Genomic DNA, 24,044 nt, shown 5'->3' on the forward strand with positions numbered 1-24,044 from the left:
GCATACTGTGTCATAACCATTATTTTATACTTTGGGCTATTCAAAAATAGCAGATATACAAGCTCGTAGCGCGGCACCGAGTGCCGCGCTACGAGCTTGTAGATCTGCTATTTTTGAAAAATCGTGCAAGTTTGTGCAAATCTTTGAATATATATATATTTTTTTTAAAGCGAACATCTGTAACTCAAATCTTTGCTTCTGGAGGTCCCTGGAACAAAATATTTGACAAATCTTCGTTTTAACAAACCAAAGATTTGCACAAATCTTCTCGATTTTTCTAAAATATCAGATCTACAAGCTCATGGTGCCGCGCTATGAGCTAGTATATCTGCTATTTTTTAATAGCCAAAGAAATCGAAAATGACACAGATAAGTCCCCGGTCGCATCATGCTCCTTTACGGCTGCTGTCGCGCACCGACGGTATATAGCAGATCTACAAGCGCATGCATGACGAAGTAAAGTGCCTAAATGCAGTGGTTCTCAATGTGGGGGCCGGGGCGGGGACCCCAGGGGGGTCCTTGAAGGGATTGTAAGGCGGGGTCCCCGGCATTATTAGTTAAAACATTGTCATCACAATGAGTTTCGCTTTAACCCTAGGCCTATTTAATGCTTTGGCCTTTTAAAGAATGGCCGATCTACAACTCACAATGTGAGCTTGTAGATTTGCTTATTTTCTTCAACATTTTGGAATCATTTTGACTTTTTTTTTAAAACACAAAACTACTCTTCTGGGGGTCCCTCCCTGGCACAACATCTTTTCAGATGGGGGTCCGCGGCCGGATACATTTTGGGGGTCATTGACATGAAAATGTTTGAGAACCACCGGCTTAACGTATGCTTGACGTACAATGCTGTCGTGCGCCGACGGCAGCAGATCTACAAGCTCGCAGATCTGCCATCGCCGGAAGTATAAATCAGGCTTAACGCGACAGCTCTAAAGCTCCCCTCAAGGGCTTTTGGGGGGGAAGAGGTTTGGCAGCTTGTCTCTTTTCCTGATCTAACACCCTCTAACTACCTCGACACCCTCTATTTATCCATTGTGTCCTTTAGTGTTACTGCAGCAGCAGCTTTAATGCTGTGTCTCCTCACCGACCATTCATCTAATAGTGGTTCTCAACCTTTTCAGGCGGCGACCCCCCCAAAAATAATCATATTTGAACCCACCCTGACAAGCACTTGGAATTGTAGGAGTTGAGGCATTACATTTAGTTTGACTCGGTTCCACAGATGAATATTGTGAAAATAGCTGATCTCCAAGGTTTTTATTATTTGACAATTTAATAATAATAATAATAATAATCTTTATTTATAGAGCACCTTTCAGACATAAATGTAGTTCAAAGTGCTTTACATTCAAGTTAAAAACACAGGTTGAACAAAGCAATAAGTTCAAATCTAGTCAACAGTAAAATTAAAACAATTAAATGAAAAGGGGGGGGGGGAACAGTTAAGATCAGTTAAAGGCAAGGTCATAAAAGTGGGTTTTTAGCTGCCTCTTAAAGCCATCAACCGAGGTTGCCTGTCTATATGCAGGGGGAGTAAGTTCCAAATCCTCTGCGTATAGCTACCAAAGGCAGCAGCATCACCATGTCTCTGCCAATGCTTGATCAGTTTTTATAGTATAGTTTGTTGATTACTTTTGATGCAGTAATGGGATTTCTTTTAATTTATTTTTCCTTTTCTTTCTTTCTTTTTGTTTAGGTATTAAAAAGGTCTTAAAGGTCCTTAAATTGTCACTTCACCGTCATCTGGGGACCCCCCTTACCCAACCCACAGGTTGAGAACCACTGTATTAACAGGTCACTTTGGTCTTTAGTCAACCACTTTGTGGTCAATTGATGATGAATTGAGTACAATGGACCACAATGAAAACAAGCCCCCCGCGGCTTTTTATGTTATCCTTTCAGCACGGACTCTCTCTTTTCCCGGTGGTTCGCCCAGGTCGACGTGGTTTTTAGGTTAGGTTTAGGCATAGTTTTTGTGAGGTTAGGGTTAGGATTAAGGTTAGGTTTAGGCATAGTTTTTGTGAAGTTAAAGGTTAGGGTTAGGCATGGTTTTTATGAAGTTAAAGGTTTAAGGTTTAGGCACACACCAATGAAAGAGGAAGTCCCCCTTTTAGCATGGCTTTTGTAACTGCACCGCCTTACTGTTTCCAAACTGGCTAATAAAGTATTCAATCAGTCAATCAATTTCAGTAGCCATTGTGAAATCAACATGTTCAGTTCTCGACCTCATCAACCTGGAAAGGCTGGGCTCTGCATGACTATATTCAGCAAAAAGATTTGTCCATTAAATCAACTAATCCAGGAGTCTTGAACAGGGTGTCCTCAGAGTTACTACTTGCAAAGGCTATATTCCAAACACTGCCCATAGTAACTACATTTTAGAGCAGCAGGTTCTCAAACTTTTTCATGTGAAGGACCCCCAAAATGATACATATATCTGTCTGCCGACCCCCATCTCAAAAGCAAAGATTTGAGTTAAAAATTTTGGTTTAAGAATATATTCAAAGATTAGCACACATTTTCACGATTTTTCTAAAATGATTGTGACGCTATATATTAACTTATTTAGCTGGGGACCCCCTGGTACCCCGTGGTACCCCCCCAAGGACCCCTGGGGGTCCCCGGACCCCACTTTGAGAACCAATGCTTTAGAATATGCCTGGTATGGGTGAAATATGTATTCTCTTCTGCATTAGCATTGTCATGTTAGCCTAATTTGCAAGGCTAGTATGCTAGGCTATACAAGAACAAATTAATGAGGATACCAGAATAAATTCACTGTTGATAGTGAATAGTACAATAATGTAAAAGACGCACATGCTACTGTCACCGTTTATTTCTGAAAACCAGTTGATAGGCCAATGCAATGCTGTTATTGTAACCTAGGATGGTCGTCAAATGACGACCAAGGTCATCCTTGGTCGAATAAAGTAGAATAATCGACTTTGATTTTGGTCAGTCAATTGTGTTTTACACTGAAGGGACTCTTGACCTGTTTCTCTGACAATTGTGGCTAAACATCAATGCTTATTTCCTTATTTTTGGTGTTTTCACTGATTGTTTTGGTAGCGCAAAACGTCCCGTTTACCAAAACAAACGGTGAAAATACCAAAGGAGTGAGAGGGCAATGTGTTTCTGCAGGTAAACACCACCACACTACTCCAGTGGCTGATGACTGCTGATATAGGGAAATGACAGGTACAAAATATATTTATATATCTATTGTTATGTAAACACTGTGCAAAGTTACATACAATGCCTTTGAGTGTTATTTAATACTTTGTTCTGTTGCACAATGGTGCTGTGAATTTTTTTTGGATATAGCAGATCAAGCTCACAACACTGTTTCAAAAATATTTTTGTTCCCTTTTTTTTTTTTTTTTGCAGACCTATAACGTTGTGAGCTTGTAGATCGGTTATTTTCAACTAGCCAATGTATAGGGTTAAAGGTAAAGTGGTTGAACTGATTTTGATTTCATATGAACTACTTTTGCTGGGGACCCCCTGGAACATACATTAACCACTTCGGCCCTATGTATACTTCGGCTATTTGAAAATAGCAGATCTACAAGCTCGCAACGCGTTGTGAGCTTGTAGATCGTCTATTTTCTTATTTTAATACATTTGAAAACTTGTGAAATGGGATGTTGTGCATAATGAGTACATCTACTTTTGGTACTTTAAGTATATTATGATGCCAGTACTTTTTCTAAAGTGAAAGTTGAATACAGGACATTTACTTGTAACAGAGTGTTTCTACATTGTGTTATTGATACTTTTACTTAAGTAAAACATGTGAGTACTTCTTCCACCACTGACATCGCCACACATACATGTACACTTACTGCACTAACACCATGGCAAAATGTACAAAAAAACATTCACTGTTCACTGTTCTTATTATGAATGATTATAACTGTCTCAATTTCTCATATACTAATGGAAACAATTGGATGAATAAGTCAATGTCTTAGTTGGCAGAGATTTTGGTATGTGCCTATTAACGCTTTTTATAACACCCCAGTGCATACATTGTGTCACTTAAATGTGTCAGTATCCAATTGAATGCATTGGCCTTTTTTATGCTTTACTGCAATTTGAAAAATACATCCAGACACACACACACACACTAGGGATGGGCAATATTATCGATATCACGATATATCGCGATATTTTATTTCGCGATACTGTATCGATACTCCAGTATCGATATCGCGATAAAAAAATTATAAAAAAAAAAATTTTTTTTTTTTTTTTTTTTTTTTTGCTTTTTCAGATACAGGCTTTATGAAAAACATTCAAAGAACCTATCACAGATCTGCAGCTACTCAATATGTAGTGTATATATAAACAATATGTAGTTGTGATTTATGTATATATCGCAATATATCGCAATATATCGCAAAATATCACAATATATCGCAATATATCGCAATATATCGCAATATCGTGATACGACCCAAGTATCGTGATGCGTATCGCAATATAATCGTATCGTGACCCAAGTATCGTGATACGTATCGTATCGTGAGATTGTTGCCAATACCCATCCCTAACACACACACACACACACACACACACACACACACACACACACACACACACACACACACACACACACACACACACACACACACACACACACACACACACACACAGGAGTTTTTACATGTAAGTATCCTATACATGTAAAGCTTGTCCAAATCTTGCCACATAGGAGAGGCACAAGCATAATAACCCCCCACCCACCTCATCCGTTTGTATACAAACACATTCACATTCTGTGTGTGTGTGCGTGTGTGTGTGTGTGTGTGTGTGTGTGTGTGTGTGTGTGTGTGTGTGTGTGTGTGTGTGTGTGTGTGTGTGTGTGTGTGTGTGTGTGTGTGTGTGTGTGTGTGTGTGTGTGTGTGCACGTGTGCGCTTGTGTGCTCCCTCTAAACGCAGGTGGTGAGAGAGAGCAATAAAAAAAACTCAGCAGGTCAGACAGAGCAGAGGCCACAAGCCTAAACATTCTTCAAGTAGCCTAATAGACCATAAATAAATGGATTTAAATAAAAAATCCTTACCACCTATTCACGTCTACCTGTTTATAGCCCTATCTGCTGCTAAAATATGAGTGTAGCTTATGACAAAACATCTTTCTAGAGGTAGAGGCATACATGCAGTATATAGCCTACTGTAATTCAAAATAAGTGGTGAAATGTCTCAATAAAGCGGACAGTGTCAGATTTTCTCTGAGAGTGCACAAATGGAACCATTTGTACACTCTCAGATAAGCTACTGCATCAGTGAAGCCGTTATCCCAACCACCATGAGTGACCCTGGCTACTGTTTAAAGGGGCTGTAGTCGTGTAGACCAGTGCTTTTCAACCCTTTTCATATCTCAAGGTCCATTATTTATTCGGCATTTGAGCCACCGTTTGATGAGATTTAGACTCTCAGACCCAAGACAGTATATTTTGTCGTCGTTGGATAAGACATTGTCCACAATTCCATGCTGTATTGATGTTGGTACCAATAGGAGAGATGACAGGCAAACGTTGATCAAAAATAACAATTATTTAATTAAGTAATGCAGATGTTTAACAATAATTTAACTCTTGAGAGCGTAAAATGAAACCAAATGGACCCGTAAGGGTCCATTTGGTTTCATTTTACGCTCTCAAAAGTTAAAGATCTACCTAATAAGGTTGGTTACCGACTCTCCATCATTTAACTGGAGACCACTGGTTGAGAACCACTGATGTAGACCTATATAGGTGATTGTGTTTGAATACGTGTTAAATAACTCTATATTCCCATAGCATCATCATCATTGCTATAGACTAGAGCGTTTGTTCAGTAACAGGGGTCTCCCCGTCTCTCCAGCTCTTTAGTAAACAAAGACATACATCTTTTCAGGTAACCATTTTCATACAATCGGGAGGGATAATAACTCATACGCACATCATACACGATAAACAAGGGTAAATGAGCAGTCAAAATTGGAATTGGAACACCATAAAATTGATGCTGATTATTGGGTTCTCTCTTCTGATTGGATGAAGTTTCGCGACCCACCTGAACAAGTATTTTTCTGTTTATTAAAGAGATGGAGAGGTGGGGAGACCAGACCCCTGTTACTGAACACTGCAATGATCAGCTCCTATCAGGAAATATAGAGCTTTAACTTTTATAACAAATAAGCTAAATGAGGGACAGGAATCAAATGGACCCTTATGGGTCTGTAACTCTGAGAGTGTACAACCTAACGGGTCCATTTGGTTCCATTTGTACACTCTCAGTCTCAGGGTTAAATTAACATTGATTTTACAATATAAATTGGGGTCCCAGGGATAGAAATGCCATTAAATGGGGGTCCGTAGCCTAATGCATGTCAAACTGGGGGTCCTTGAAATAAAAATGGTTGAGAATCACTGCTAGAGAGCCGTAAAAATCTTCTCTTATGGGGGTCCCTGGCTTATCTTTTCAAATGGGGGGTCCGCGGGCTAATAAGTGCCAATTTGGGGGTCCTTGGCACGAAAAAAGTTTGAGAACCACTGCTTTTTAAACAAGGTTGCAACACTCAAGACATGATGTTGGTCGGCACACTTTTTTTTTGCACTTACTTCTGCCGTGCTCCTTCATGAACGCGATCAGGTCGATGTAGTCGTCCTGGTAGGGCAGCGCCTCCACGGTGATGTTCATCTCGGACTTGAGGTTCATGTAGATGCCCTCCAGGAGGAAGTAGTGGGGCCGATCGTCCTCGCGCAGGTCGTAGTAGATGACCACGGCCCGCTGCGTCCAGTTGAAGTGCGCGTGGAGCATGTTGGCGAAGTCGCCGAGCTTGGTGGTGGACGGCCCCGCGCGCACCGTCGTGCGGTAGTCGTAGCGCTTGTCGAAGCCGTACGCGGGACCTCCGGCCGTGATCAGCGGCAGCTTCCAGTGGGACGCGAAGCGGCCCACGGAGGCCAGCGGGTACACGCACCCGGGGCCGAAGAACACGTCCGGCTCCTTGTACATCTTGGCGTCCACGGCCACGACCTGCGCCTTGCTCTCGGCGCACGAGCCCGTCGCCGGGTCCTCCGTGCTGAAGTTGAGGATGTTGATGGTGTGCCCGAGCAGGAGCCCGTACTTGGGCCGCAGGTCCTCGTGCGCCATGAGGATGGCGGGGAAGACCCTGGCCAGAGCCCACGGGTACTGCACGTAGTTGTCCGGGAGCATCACCGCCACGGTGATGTTGCTCGTTCTCCGATCGCTCGCCGCCGCCGCTCCCGATCGACACCTGGCCAGCATGGAGCAAAAGAACGCCGTGAAGAAATAGTATCCGAGATCGCTTTTGTGTGCCATTATTTCACTTTTTGTTGTTTTGTTGGCTGGTGAGAAAATCCACGTAGAAGGGAAACGATCTCCGTGAGTTTTTTTTTTTTTTTTTTACCTTTTGGAGCTGAATGACGGCTGGCGGAGCCAAAACCAAACCATATGTCTTTTTTTTCCCCCACGTCAAACAAAGTCCGTGTGAAGCGATCGATTGCGTCTTCCTCGCCGTCCCGTTTGCGCCATCTATCTTTGAAATAATAGTTTGTTTTGTGGGGGGGGGGGGGGGGGGGCAATGCGTTCTTTAAACTCCAAAATATTTTTTTCACTACTCCTCCACTCCAGCGCAGTTTTCCAGCTGATGTTGCTTAAGCCCCAGCTCTCTGACAGTGTGAGATAACATCCATCCTGGAACTTAAATCAGAGCAACCTTCTTGTACAGCCCCCCAAAACGTCACGTTTTTTTCTACGCAACTCGACATGAGTCGGGCGTGAGGCGCCCCCTGCCTTCTGCGTAAAACCGTGCGCTCTCATGTGCGCAATTCTTTGGAGACCCCCTTTTTATAATCGGTGGTGGAAAAAAGCAATCAAATGTTTTACCTAAGTTAAAAAGTATCAATACTGTAATGTAGAAATACTCTGTTACAAGTAAAAGTCCGGAATTAAAAACATATTTGAGTAAAAGTACAAAAGTATTGGCATCAAATTGTACTTTAAGTATAGGCTACCAAAAGTATGCAGAACCCATTTCACAAGTTTAAAAAAAATAAAATCTTTTGAAAATAGCAGATCTAAGCTCACCGAAATGTATATAGGGCTGAAGTGGTTAATATATGTTTTGTAATAATAATCAAAATCTACAAAGTAACTAGTAACTAAACTTAAATAATGAATAATTGTAGTGGAGTAAAGGTACAATATTTACCTCTGAGATGTAGTGGAGTAGAAGTAAAAGTACTGAAAACTGGAAATAACTCAAAATTGTACTTAAGTACAGTACTTGAGTAAATGTTTTTGGACCCTGTATAGGGCTAAGGGAATAACTGGACCCCACTTTGAGAATCACTGTCATAATTCTTTGTTTCCCTGTGCACAGTAAAATTCTCTTTCATTTCATTTGTATGCAAACATCTTCTTCCTACTGTGTTTCTTGAGGATCAAAAATAATGTATCTAATCCTGTATGTGACAAAATTCAATGTAAATGGATTTTGTACAGATGATCCTGCCATGATATCTTAGAATTGATCAGTATTGACGGCTCATTCAATAACAGGTTTCATTTACACTAGCCTACCCACGTTGTGCTTTGTAGGAAAACTATTTATTATTGATTTTATTTTCCTGTATGTCTCTGCAAACACACACACACACACACACACACACACACACACACACACACACACACACACACACACACACACACACACACACACACACACACACACACACACACACACACACATACGAGATATATACTGTAGCACACACACACCTAGCTCGGTGCACATCCAACACACATGAATACAACTTATGCAAGTGCATATACACACACATGTGGGGTCTGCATATAAATGCTGTGGAAGTCTGAAGAAACCAAGCTGCTGTTACCCCTGCCCCTCGCAACGGCCACATCATGTAACAGCAAGCCAGTCTGAGGATGTCAGACTCTGCCATAGAGCCCTATATGCTTGACTTTTCTCAGAAAAGTCAAGCATTATGAGGCATAAAGCGCTCTCAATGCTTTGGCTGCAAAATGAAGCAATAGCTAAAACCTTGGGGAAAAAAAAGGTTCTCAAACGTTTTATTTTGATCGACCCCCATAACACATAGTGTACAGATGGAACCAATGGTCCATTGGTTCCATCTGTACACTATGTGTGGCCATTAATGGCCATTAGTTATATACTGTAGGCCTATGCTTTTGCAGTTAATTGTGTGCACTTGATCCGGTTTGACCCCCCCCCCCCCCAGGGGTCATTGAGGGGGTTCCAGGGGGTCCCCAGCTTAATTAGTAATAGTTAGGAACCAAATGGACCCTTACAGGTCTGTAACTCTGAGAGTTGAGTTCTGTGCTGTGGCCTAATAAATACCAAACTGGTTCTGTTTTGTCCATTTTGTCCTCCACACCAAAGAGTGATACCAATTTTGGACTGTATTATAACTTGTATACTCCTACGTCATACGTCCTTTACAACAATGGTTGGAAGATGAGGGCCGGACACCTTGGGTTCAGATAGAACTAAATATTGTCTCACCGTTTCACCTGAGTGATACCTTGCTTTTCAATCTGCCTGAAGAATATTAAGTATTAATATTAAGAATTAAGAGTTTTGGTCCTATTATTGCTCATGCTGTATTATTGCTCATGCTGTCCGAATATGGAAACATACAGAAAAAATATTGAAATGGGAGAACCCATGGCACAAGAACCAATATTCAGAAATAATCTTTCACTTATAGGTCATAAACCCATTACATTTCATCAATGGCAAAAATGTGGCATTAACATCCTTCCTGACATTATGAGCAATGATGGACTTTCATTTCAAGAACTCAAGTTTAATTTTCCTGGTCCGTCATTTTTCTTTCATTTACAGTTATGCACTGCAATGCGTACATATGGAGTGTCCTGGAAGGATAACCTTGCTAAACATCCAGTAGTCGAAATGGTTAGTTACTTCCAATATTCACCAATGGTTTTGTCTCTCATGTTTATGGAGAGCTACAACAAGTGTTGAATACTTACATGGGGATCACAACAATATGGAATATAGATTTGAAAGACCATGGGCCATGGACATATAGATTGGAAGAGTGTGGATCAACATTGCCATAACTTCCCGCAATTACGATCATCAGATGGTTCACTATAAATTGATACAAAGATTTTATTTAACTCCAAGAAAATATTGTCAACTTCAAATACCCCTTATGCACTTGTGTCAACACACATTTAAAACCTTGGGCACATACAGTATATGCAGATGTTCTGGGAACGTCCCAAATGTTCTGGTCTCAGGTGGCCAGTGCATCAGATTTGCTTGAGGTTGAGTTTCCATGTTTGCTATTTTTTGCAGATTTTCTTATCAAAGGGCAAGACCACTTTGGTAGAGGTTTGGGTTGTGTAGTTACCTTGCCATGATGCAACACCAAAGGTGGACAAGAAATCAAAAATAATTGCTCCATTGATTAGAAACTAATATGCTGCCTGCAGAGTCAAAATATGCTCCTTATTGACTTACATTGCACGCTGAACGAAGTTGATTCACTATACTACTACAATTATTAACAGTACAGGTAGTATAGTGAATCTACAATGTAGATTGGGGTCCCAAAATTGTATCAAATGGTGGTCCGTGGCCTAAGCTCACAGGGATTCTTGAAAGAACAGTAGAAGTTTGTTCTCCCACACGGGAGACCGGGGTTCAAATCCCAGTTAGGACATGAACCTTACACCTTACAGCTTTAATGATGTATATATTGATTTTGAAAAAAGCTTGTAATTTTCACTTTGAATGGATGATAATTTGTCATTTGTTCATGCTCTGTCTGAGATGTCTGGAAAATGTGCATCATGCAGTGCTTCCCATTAAAGCAGTATATGAATAAACGATGTATTAATAATGTGTGTTTTTGAATGATGTTTTACTGTGAGTGTTACATGTTTTCTTGTGGCAACAGTTTAACCGCAGCAGCATCCCTAGTATTCTGGGGGGGGACGTTCACCAAAAATAGCCGATCTACAAGATCACAACATGTCACGTTGTGAGCTGATAAATTGACTATTTTGGCAAAGAGATTTGGTGTAGAGTGAAAAAAGCATACCAAGTACAGTTACAACTCAGGTCCATTTTACTAAGTAAGTAACGGGTTTTAAATAGTGATATTTTGTTAGAAAACAAAGACCCTTATCAGACTATTTTTTTTGTTCCATCACATCCACTTTTTTTATCCTGTATGAGCTCTCTCTCCTAAATGGATTGGTGTCCCAACCAACCTGTATTTTAACTAAAGAGCTGAAGAGTCGGGGAGACCCGTTACTGAAAAGACAATCTATAGCAATGATCTGAATGAATGAACAATGATGGATCTAGACTAGAGCAACTACACAAGCTTCAACAAATGGTGATTGTATTGCTCCCATGTGCATAAACTCATTTGGACAGTCTGCCTTCTCAGTAAAGCTGGTCAAACTTTGGAACTCTTTGCCTATGGATCTAAAACTAGAGAGAGATGTGTTTAAAAGGGCTCAAATTATGGTTGAAAGCAAATCAACTGCTCACATGAATAGTTTGACTGGTTATTGGAATGATTATATCTACTTTTGTTTCACATGTTAATGTATTGGGTCTGATTGATTAACGGTCAATTATGACCATTATGATTGGGTTTTAGATTAGTAGTGTTATTCTACTTAGAAAAGCCTCCTGTGGACAGGTGTTAAATTATCACTCGTGCTATAACACTGGTTGTGATGTCCATGTCCAATCAAATAAATATACCGTAACATAATGATTTATATGGGAATACAGAGCTACTTAACACTTATTTAACCAAGAAATGATCACACTGCTTTGAACTTTAAAATGTAATTTGGTACAACCGGTTATAGTATACAATATGACATTCCATTTCCTGGTTCAACTCCAGACTGAATTTACCTGGATTGTAACTTGGGTCCAAGTGCCTGCCTTGTGTTCAACATAGAAAAGGCTATACAGATTGAACTGAATACTTGATTGAATACTTTATTAACACAATTAACAGTACAGGTAGTATAGTGAAAGGTTATGCTAAAAGGATAACAAGGGGCTTGTTTACATTGTACTCATTCATCAGAAATACATCCTTTAAAAGTGCTTGAGCAAACACGGTTTAACATACGTCTCATGCTGTTATACATCTATAGAAACGGTCAAATGTTTGTATGCTACCAATAGTGTAGGCTAGGCTAATATACAGCAATGTTGTTGTTGGGACAGATCAGATGGCTCCTGTCAGAATTGAAAGGAGACAATGATAGGTCTTTATTCCTGAGGTGGGAAAACATGTTTTCTGGGAAGTTTCAAGTATTTTAAGTGGTGCAATATCTAATGGGTTTCTTTATTTAACAAAGAAATAACATATTGCACCCATCTTATGGAATGACCTCATTAGATGGTTACTGAAGTATTCAACTCCATGGGGCGGCCATAGCTGAGTGGTTAGTGAGCCCGCCTAGGGAACCAGAGGCCCTGGTTGCCCCAGGTTCGATTCCAGGCTATCCCAGCATATGTGCCGATGATATGAAATTTGTCCCTGAGCAAGACTCTTAACCCCAATTGCTCACAGGTTCTCATTGGAAACAAGACCGCAAGGACTTTCATGAACGACCTGTTAAAAGGAAAAGGAATTTACTCCATTCAGTGCCTTAGAATCAATGCAATTTGCCCAACACCATTAGGCGTAATGTGTGCAACACCGCCACCTCCTGTCCATAATAATTTACTACAATAATTAACTACCTGTTGTATATGGATTGGATTGATGCTTCTTTAAAAGTGCATGAGAAGATATTAAAACACGGTTTAAATTGCTTCAATGTTACAACGACTATTTAGGCATTTAGCAGACGCTGTCATCCAGAGCAACTTACAATAGGCAAGGTAAACATACAAATGCAGAAACAGTAGTGCCTCAGTAAACTAGGATCACAGGTAAACCAAGATCCTAGCATCAGTCTAAACAATATAGTAACAAAAATAATAATCTGTACAATTAAACAATGAACCTAGCATCTGTTTAAATAACCTGCTACCTAAATTACATTCTTAACATTGTCAAGAAAAACAAGCCTAACTAACAAAAACATGAGAACAAATAACCAAGATATATCTGCAAGGTAGCCATGTCTTGGTCAGTGGCTAGCGTCAAGGGAGGCAAAAGGGAGCAGGAAGGGGTACAGGGAGAGTAAAATGCTAGGGACCCCCTTGCCTAGGGGTCTGAAGACTCCACCTCACTCCCACCTTTGGGAGTGAGTCTGCAGTTCTCAATGGTGAGTTTGTGCCACAATTTGGGAGCCAGAGGGAGAAGAGTCTGGGATGTGTGGAGCGTTGTCCCGGGGGTTTTAGGAAAGGTTCAGGCAGCTTTCCTGCGTTAGCTGATCTGAGTGAGCAAGAGGAAGGTTTGATCCAAACCTACAACTCCTGGGGAAAAAAATGAAAATGGATAACTGGATTGTATTACTCCAAGCTAAATGAAATCAGCTAGAATGCACTCTGATGTTCAATCCACAGAAACAAAAAATATGAAGAAATCCATCTGAAAACAAAGAATTGAGTATCACCTCTTTCTCCCTGTCCAGCTTAGCGTGGAGTCCTGACACATCACTGGTACTGACACGTATTCAGCAGCTGGAGAGGACAAACACACAACATCACATTAAGGTGGTGGAGTGGAGGACTGGGGTGATGTGACTAGTTCAGCTTCCTCACAGGGCAGGATGCATCATGCTGCATACAGCAGAATAATTACTACAGTGAATGATTGCTATAATAAATCTACTTTGTGATTGGTCTGATGAGAGAAAAGTGTTGCTCCTGGTAAAGTCAGACTGGGATTATCTTTCTTGTTGCTGCTGTGTCGAGACGCATCTTTTAACTTTTTTGTCTTAATGCTTAGAGCAACACAACATGTCTTTATAGTGATTGTGTAGGGCTGCTAGGGCAGGCTATACGTGAACAAACCATCACATGGAGGATGGTAGTTTTCCAGCATGTCTTTAATGCTTGAAAATGTAATGAGATTAATGAGAACGCCTCACACTGCGAGGTGTTGTGCTTGTAGATCGGCTATAGATCGGCTATTTTCACAATGTTTGCCTCCTTCTTACATAGTATTTGACAATTTGGCATTAAAAAAGGTCTTAAGTCCCAAATTGTCACTTTAGAAATATGCAGATACCCTGTACAGTGTAGACACTTATACTGCATGTTGGTTTGTTTACTGTGGAGTGAGAAAACAATGTTGCACATTAAGCTAATCATCTAGGGACCCCCCAAAATATTTTGTGGACCCCCCCTGCTATAATCGATGGTCGTCATCAAGGGAAAACAAGATGTTTGTAGAAAGAAATGAGCTGTAATAGGCCTGCTGTTCCATTCCAAGACCAAGCTTTTTAGGCCCAGAGGACAGAGAGAATTGCTGTAGTGTTCATAACATACTGCAACTCCTACTAATCTTTAGGATAATTTTACACTGGTTGACTGACCTCTGCGACCCCGTCAGTTAAATCTACGGTATTAAAAGCGATAGGCGGCTGCACCACTCCTCACCTGGTCAGCGGTGCTGTAGGCTACAGCTTCTCCTGGGTGGAGGTCAGCTCAGAGCAGACAAACTGCTCCTCAGTGAGATCAGATGTTTCTTTTTGTCTCCACCAGGGCCTTGTTGGTCTCCTCTAGCCTGCAGTGTGAACAGAAAACCAGGACATTTACTCAATTTAGTTTACAATGCAAGTCCTGCATTGTCCCTCCCACCACCAGTGGTAGAAAAAGTACAACATTTAAAGTACAAAAGTATTGGTATCAAAATGTACTTAAAGTACCAAAAGTAGAAAGTACTCATTATGCAGAATGTCCCATATTGCAAGTTTTCAAATGTATAAACATCTTTTGAAAATAGCAGATCTACAAGCTCACAATGTGTCGCGATAAGACGCATTGTGAGCTTGTAGATCGGCTATTTTCAAATGGCCGAAATGTATATAGGGCTGAAGTGGGTACATGTTTTGTAATAATAATCAAAATCTACAAGTAACTAAAGTTTTCAAATAATTGTAGTGGCGCAAAAAGCACAATATTTGCCTCTGAGATGTAGTGGAGTAGAAGTAAAAGTACTGAAATGTTTAAATAAGTTAAATTTGTACTTAGTTACTTTACACCACCCTTCTGGTTTAATTATCATTATCTTTTCCTTTTGGACTGTAAGGTGGTGCAGAAACTAAACCATGACAACTCAAGCAAAGACTCTGCCTTAGGGGTTCCCTAAGCCAGTGGTTCTCAAATTGTGGTCCGGGACCCCCAGGGATCCTTGAAGGGGTTCCGGGGGGGTCCCCAGCTAAATTAGTTAATATAGCGTCACAGACATTGGCTATTTGAAAATAACCGATCTACAAGCTCACAAGGCATCACGTTGCGAGCTTATAGATCTGCCTGATCTGATTTTTGACACATAAATCTTGTATGGGGGTCCTTGGCACAATAGCTTTTCAGATGGGGGTCTGCTGCCAAATATATCAATTTGGGTGTCATAATGAATTATGACCAGCACTTATAATACTTCATTAACCTTGTTATAAGTTGTTATGCATAGTTATAAATATTTATAACGAGTGTTATGAAGCCTTATAAGTGCATTAAGAATGCATTATAGACCCAGCCTTTAAGTAAAGTGTTACCCCAGTTTCCTTCACAGCAGAGCTCTGCTCTGAACACATCATAAACAATACAAAAGGAATATTGGCATAATGAGTCATACAACAGTTTATAATAATAGTTCTTACATACCAGGAGATTCCATTTCATGCCCAAACCTACCCAGGAGGAGCGTCTACCTTGCACAGGTGTTGTCGTGGATGGCATCTCCTTAGACGTCTGCATGGAATGCTTTGGTTTCGTGCTGTGATTTCTGTAACATGTTTGTTTTAACTATGGATTGTCCTTAGTCTGATCCCTTACCCTTTGAGCTGCCCGGCATGGTGGCATCTGCCAGGAGCTTAGCTCTCTGGGTCACTGGGATAACGCAAGCTCCTCCACCAACGTCAAGGTGTCAATCCATGAGAGGAGATCCCAATTTAGTCATCGCCAATTCCCAATTGTCCCCAAGTGTCCTTAAGTCCCTGTTGCTGGCACCACAACCACCTCCACAGCTGGAGAGAGGTATAAACTACTGTGTGCATCCTCCCATACACACTTGCCAGTAGCTTCTGCAGTGCAGCAAAGAGGACGGTCACTTGATCCATCGCCAGATTAAGTTCCCACCCGTAAACACGGCCAATTGTGTTTGATGGAGCGCCCAGCCAAGCTGGAGGCACTGCCGTTACTGCTGGGTGTTGAACCCAGCTTTCTGCTGCGGTGGTGGGAGAGTATGTTTACCTCTACCACACCCAGGCGCCCCATGGATAGACAGACAAACAGACAGACAGACAAACAGACGCTAAAGGCTCAGGTGCAAGACGCTACCTAAAGCCTGACCCTGCAAGACGCCAGGGCTAGAGACCATGACATAGAAAAACAAATGTTTTTTTTTGTTTTTGTTTTTTGGAGGGGATGAGGGGGGGTGCATTTCCTGAACAACAACACTTATTTCTAATACGACTATTACTACTTGATGTTAAAAGTCAGAACCCTATCAAGTCGTCAGCCAACAGAATTTCGAATACGACTATTACTACCTGATATTAAAAGTCAGAACCCTATCAAGTCATCAGCCAACAGAATAAAAACTAAAAAGTCAACAACCAGCGCTTAATTTAACCTCAACTTAACATTAAACGACCCATCAAAACATTATAAGAAACAACATACAATCGGAGCAACAGTGTGCCCCAGAGGCAAGGACACACCCTGGCATCAGCCAACCTGATCCTATCACGACGCACTGACATCAGAGGCATCCTCTAACCCTGCAGATTTCACAGATCACTCACCTTGTGAAGAATAATATCGACACCAAATCAACTCACAAACAGAGCTGTCACGATTATGACATTTTACTTACATTTTACTAATCAAATAATCAAATAATTGCGATTAACGATAATTGTGTTTCTGTCGTTGAACATTGTTGGAACATTATGAATAAAAATTACATTTCTGGTTGGCTTTTAGCCTCCGTAAACAAAAGGTTGCACAGGGCAGATATGACAACATAACACAAAAAATAAAACATTAATAGTGGAAATAGCTGATGTACAAGCTCGTCGAGCTTGTCTATCTGCTATTTCCACAATTTTTGTCATTTTTTAAAAACATATGAACATTTTTAACATGGAAATGATTATTACGATTATGCAGAAAACAACTGCGATTATCTCAAATAATTACGATTAGGTGATTATGTAATAATTGTGACAGGCATACTCACCTTCAAGTGGTGCCTCCCCGACAGGGTTTCCACCAGCATCTACTCCAGTCCCGGCGCCTCCTGTCCCTCCGCTCCTTCAGGTGGTATCAGCAGCCCCTTTCAGGGGTTCCAGGTGACCCATGCGCCTCCACTTCTAAGTGGTTTTCCCTCCAGCTTTGAATGGGTGTTTCAACAATCCCACGTCTGTCTGCGTTACAGTCTTAGACGTGGCTTGCTTCGAGGGGGGCTTCTGACGATGGTCTCATCGACATCAGCCTCCCTCTTCCGCCGGGTAGAAGGGGAAGGCGCCCCGTCGCTGAAGACAAAACGCCTCCGTACCTTATCGCCGGGGAAGCTACAGAACACAGACAGCATCATCTGTCCTGTACACGGTCACCCTAAACTGGCGATGGAGCACCCGTCCCCCCTTCTCCCATGTCGTCTCCACACAGGAGATGACTCTGGGCAGCTGCTGCCCAGAGACCTCCACAAGGTCGTACTGGTTGCGGGCGTGCCGCCACCCATTGAAGGGTGATGTTAGGGTGGTGGGGTGGGGCGGAGTCACCAGGGACCCGGAGAAGACCTGGTAGAGAGCCGTCTCTGCAGTGGGCATCACCCCTGGTGGCTTCACGGTGGGCTGCTTCCAGGTGTGGCTGAAACGACAGTAATACCATGTACTTGCCTTACTAGGGTCCACCAGGGGCTCTGGCTTACGAAGCGGCACCGCCACTGTGAAGTCCTTTGGAGGCCTGAGCAGCTCCTTGTCGACCAGTGTGAGTGAGGAAAGGTCCCTCGTCTGGTCGATGCGAGTGTACAGCTCAGGGATGCACTCTGTGATGACCTCCATGTCGTCATCGGACAGGGGACGGTTCCTAAGGTTGTCCACGTGAACGTTGATCAACCTGTTCGCCCTTCTGCCACGCTCTGCAACCGACTTGTTGATCAACTGGATGCGATACAGCTCCATCCTGCTCTGTGGAGAGAGAGAGGGGGGGAGAGAGAGAAATAGAGAGAGCGAGAGAGAGAGGCTGAGCACTGAGAGGGAGAGAGTTGAGAGCTGAGAAAGAGAGAGAGTTGAGAGCTGAGAAAGAGAAAAGGGAGAGAGAAACAGAAAGATATGTCAGTTTGTTATGTTAGTGGTGGAAAGTAACTAAACATTTACACAGATACTAACTGACTGTAGCCTAATTAAGTAAAAATTTGAGGTTGGCTACTATAGTAATATGGAAGTAAAAATGGAAATACTGTACATAGAGTATTCCCATTTTTCAATATTGTATACATCTCATTACACACATTAGTTACAGTGTAGATTTAGATCATTACAAAACATACATTAACCAATTAAGCCCTATTTGTTACTGCATCTATTCAAAAATAAAAATCTACAAGCTTGCAATGCGACACATTGTGAGCTTGTAGATATGCTATTTTTGACATATTGGGGCCAAATCCCCAACAATTGTGAAATGCCATTCATAATGAGTACTGTTACTTTGGTATGCTACTTCAAGTAATTTTACTTGCAACAGAAATTACAGAATACTTCTACATTGTGAGATTACTACTTTTACTTGAGTAAATAAAACAATCTGAGTAGGCTTGCTTCTACCACCATTGAATTAAATATCATTGTATGGAGGGAGCCTATAACTGCTCTCCTCCTGTGAATTGAATACACAGGCAGTGGTGGAAAAAGTACTCACATTTTTACTTAAGTAAAAGTATCAATACTGCAATGTAGAAATAATCTATTACAAGTAAAAGTCCGGAATTCAAAATGTACTTGAGTAAAAGTACTGGCAACAAATTGTACTGAAAGTACCAAAAGTAAAAGTACTCATTATGAAGAATGTTTAAAAAAACGCATTGCGAGCTTGTAGATCGGCTATTTTCAATAGGGCTGAAGTGGTTACTGTACGTTTTATAATAATAAATCTACAAAGTAACTACAGTTTTCATGACTGTAGTGGTGTAAAAATTACAATATTTGCCTCTGAGGTGTAGTGGAGTAGAAATAAACGTACAGAACATTGGAAATACTCCAGTAAAGTAAAAAAAATCAAATCTAAACTGTACTTAAGTACAGTACTTGAGTAAGAGTATTTACACCACTGTACACAGGACCCCAATGGAAACAAGCCATTGGCTTTCTTGGGTTTATCCTTTTAGCATCCTTTTGTATGAATCTGTACTTTTTTTTGCAAACCGTTAATAAAGTATTCAATCAATCAATCCCGTCCATAGCGTTAGAAGGAGTTCTCCTTAACCTTCTAACACTGTATAGACCAGAGCTACAACGGCCCCACAAATCCATTCAGGTTGTTAGCTTAACGTCTTTTGAACGACAGCGCCAATCCCTTGTTTGAATCAAATGTAAACAAACTACATACAATGAGACGTTTTGAATGTATGAAACTCATTTCAACCCAGTACAACCAATTAAATTGACATTTCCACCTTAATCCCAAGAGCGTTTTGAGACGTTTTTTGAAAAATCAGCAACACAACACAACATACATAAGAGACAGACGTTACACAGCTATACAAGCTAGCTGTTATTAATTCGAAAACGATCGTGCAACGACGACAGCACGACCGTTAACGGTAAACACAGTAAGCAGATCTACAAGCTCACAACGCATCACGATGCATCTGGCGTCGCGTTAGTTAACGTGACAGCATGACCGTTGAAATAGCAGATCTACAAGCTCACAATGCATTGATGCATCTGGCGTCGTGTAACACATGACAGCAACGGCCGTTGACGCGTCGCGCGAGGCGTTGTGAGCTTGTAGATCTGCTATTTCAACGACAGCACGATCGTTAAGGGTAAACAGTAAGCAGATCTACAAGCTCACAACGCATCACGATGCATCTGGCGTCGTGTTAGTTAACATTACAGCATTTCGGTTACCCGGCGGTAACCGAAAAGTCATCCACTAACAATTGTAGCCTCTAAACTGACAGATCACGCTACAATCAAACATAATCAATAAAATAGCATTAAAATGACAGTTCCCCCCTACCCCTCGACCTGAGCATTATGAAAAGAAATCAAACTCACCAGTTGTAGAGGAAAAAGCTGGTTGAAAAGCAACAAATTAGCACTGCTGTGCTCTGCTGCAAGAAAAAAGTAGATAAAACAATCTGTAGAAGTTCTTCTGGTTGGTGGTTCCGTCCGTTAGTGGCTGTTAAAGCAGGTAAAGTGGCTGTTAAGCTCTGGGTAAATGCGACTGAAACTATGAAAATCTCAGACACATCTGACGCAGCTCGTCTTGCTTAACGGTTTTATACCTGAAGCATCCAGCATGAGCCCGCCTCTCGCTCGCCGCTGATTGGTCAGCTGTCGGTAAACAAGTTCAAACGCTAGAGTAGTGATGATGATGACGTCATCGCGCAACGTAACAAATCGGTTACGTACGTACGTGTGTTTATTGTTTTTATTGCAATTGTTATTATTTTTGTTTTGAAAAGAAAAGACAGTTTCTGGTCATTATGTGACACATATACGTTTAGAGGAGAAAATATTAATCATTTAACTAAAACAACATATCACGTATTTCCATCACCTGTGTGCAGTGATGGAAAAAGTACTCACATTTCATACCTAAGTAAAAGTATCAATACTACAATGTAGAAATACTCTGTCCGGATTAAAATATGTACTTGAGTAAAAGTGTACTTAAAGTACCCAAAAAATAGCAGATCTACAAGCTGTGAGCTTGTAGATCTGCTGTTTTCAAAATATTTGTATACATTAAAAAACTTGTGAAATGGGACATCTTGCAAAATGAGTACTTTTAATGTTGTTACTTTAAATACATTTTTATACCACTACTTTTGTACTTTTTGAATTCCGGACTTTTACTTAACTGAGTGAGTATTTCTACATTGATACTTTTACCTAAGTAAAAAATGTGAGTACTTTTAACTAGTAACTAAAGTTTTCAAATAATTGTAGTGGAGTACAATATTTGTCTCTGAGATGTTAGATGTGTAGTGGAGTAGAAGTAAAAGTACTGAAAATTAGAAATACTCCAGTAAGTAAAAAAAAGTACCTCAAAATTGTACAGTACAATACTTGAGTAGATGTACTTAATTACTTTCACTGTGAGCTTGTGGATCTGCTATTTTCAAAAGACCTTTAAACATTTTAGACACACATTAAACTTGTGAAATTTTACTTTTGGTCCTATATTTTGATGCCAATATTTTTGTACTTTTACTCATAGTACATTTTTAATACCGGCCTTTCAGTTGTAACAGAGTATTTCTACATTGCAGAATTGATACTTTTACTTAAGTAAAACATTTGAGTACTTTTTCCACCACTGCTCAACCTTCATCTTTTTGACGAAGTCCGGTGTGTGTGTGTGTGTGTGTGTGTGTGTGTGTGTGTGTGTGTGTGTGTGTGTGTGTGTGTGTGTGTGTGTGTGTGTGTGTGTGTGAGCGTGTGCGTGTGCGTGTGCGTGCGCGTGTGTTAGGGAACGCCCACCAAAAACAACAACAAACAGCGCATTTTGCGGAGCGAGTCTTTAAGCGACGCGTTTAATAGTGAAATGTGAATAAATGAATGAAAATGAAACATGGAGGAAAGGGAGTTAACTACGACCACGGCAAAGAAAAGGAAATGCAATGTTACAACAGAACAAGGACTGGGAAACTATTTATCCATGATGGGTGAAATGTCTATCCAGCTCTTGATATAAAAAAAAATCTTCACCAATGTGTTTTTAAAGGTGTCTAGTAACACATCTCACAAAGACTGAAATGCAGTTTCCCTAGGATAATTTTTGACAGCTGCTGAAAGTTGGGGTACCCACCATTTAAAAAAAAATCAAATTTCAAACTAGGGTGTTTTTATGATTCTGAATCCATTGCAAGCATTTGTTTTGCACCAAAACCACTTGGGCTAAAAACGGCCATAGCCATCCTTTTCCAGTTTTTGTGTAAAAAGCCCATTGAGATTGGGCTGTTTTTGGCCCAAGGAGTGGTTTTGGTGCAAAACAAATGCTCGCAATGGATTCAATTTTTTTATTTATTTTTTCCTGCATGGAAATGCAGGGAAATGGTGGGTACCCCAACTTTCAGCAGCTGTCAAAAATTCTCCTAGGGAAACTGCATTTCAGTCTTTGTGAGATGTGTTACTAGACACCTTTAAAAACACATTGGTGAAGATTTTTTTTGGTAATTCTCTCCCGTCACTGGGAGAGAATCAGTGCCCCAAAACACTGTTGCAGCTGATTAAAAAGGATCAGGATGGTGAAGGGCAGTGGTTTTCAAACTTTTTCATGTCAAGGACCCCCAAATTGACACTTATTAGCCCGCGGACCCCCATTCGAAAAGATAAGCCAGGGACCCCCATAAGAGAAGATTTTTACGGCTCTAGCATGTGATTTTCAACCATTTTAATTTCAAGGACCCCCAGTTTGACATGCATTAGGCTACGGACCCCCATTTTATAGCATTTCTATCTCTGGGACCCCAATTTATATAAAATCAATGTTAATTTAATTCTGAGAGTGTAAAAATGGAACCAAATGGACCCGTTAGGGTCCATTTGGTTCCATTTGTACACTCAGAGTGACAGACCCATAAGGGTCGTTCCTAACTATCATTTAGCTGGGGACCCCCTGGAACTCTCTCAAGGACCCCTGGGGGTCCCCGGACCCCACTTTAAGAACCAATGAGCTAAATGATATAATGTTTACTCTCAAGACAAAGCTCCAACAACGACAAATTGATTCCTTCTTTGGAATGGAGGCCAGTGCTATCCTCCTCCAACATGGATGAACTGTATGATGAGTACTGACTGACTCTTCCACGCCAGCAGGGAATTGTGGAGAGAAGAGCTCCTCTTCTGAAGTCTTGCTTAAAGGCACAAAAACACGAAATCTGACTGCTGTTGCATCCTTCCTCTTCAGCATCCCCATCACCAATGCTCCAGTAGAGAGAGTTTTGTTTTCCCTCATGACTGCTGCATGGACTGACCAGAGGAACCGTTGCTCTGTGAAAATAGCAACGAAAATAGCAGATCTAGCTCACAGTCACAACGCGTCGCTTTGTTATTATAATTATCATAATTACAAAACATGCCAGCCACAAGGGAGCGTATGAGTGTATCCAGGAGGGTCCCTGCCCTGGCACAAAATATTTTCAGGTGAGGTTCCGTTTTGCACACAAATACACAATACACATGCCCAAAGTCGCTTATAATAAGCAGACATGGCAAGCAGGCTGGAACCAGACGTACGTAACACTACGCCCCCTGTAGGTGTTCCTGGTGTATTGCAGGCAGCTGGGTGGTGAGCAGTGTTGCCAGACTCTGTGAAAGAAACAAGCAACCAGGTCTAGGAAAACCAGCCCAAAAGAAGCGACTATGGGCCACATGAGCACTTTAACATATACATCAGCTATTTGAAAATAGCAGATCTACAAGCTCACGTGTGAGCTTGTAGATCGGCTATTTTCAAATAAAATCTTGCGGGGAAATTATAATAAGCAGATCTGGCAACCCTGGTGGTGAGTACCGTCCTGTCCGTCCCCATAGAGACCAGCGCCTACAACATGGACCACACGACAAGTCTCCCTCATTCACGACTAAATGGCAGAAAATGATTTCTTTTTTTTTAAACA

General features: G+C 41.1%; 1 protein-coding gene across 1 annotated transcript in view; it reads right to left on the reverse strand.

Moving 5' to 3' along the window:
* The window catches only part of npr2 (natriuretic peptide receptor 2), a 96,998-nt gene extending 89,322 nt beyond the window's left edge, over positions 1-7,676 (reverse strand). Inside the window, exon 1 of the mRNA XM_080418733.1 lies at positions 6,615-7,676. Coding sequence (XP_080274859.1) covers positions 6,615-7,335 — 721 coding nt within the window. The 5' untranslated portion in view covers positions 7,336-7,676. The remainder of the gene's footprint in view (positions 1-6,614) is intronic.
* Between the last annotated feature and the right edge of the window lie 16,368 nt (positions 7,677-24,044).

The sequence above is a fragment of the Gymnoscopelus braueri genome (assembly GCF_963280865.1).
Source record: "Gymnoscopelus braueri genome assembly, chromosome: 22".
NCBI classification, from domain to species: domain Eukaryota; kingdom Metazoa; phylum Chordata; class Actinopteri; order Myctophiformes; family Myctophidae; genus Gymnoscopelus; species Gymnoscopelus braueri.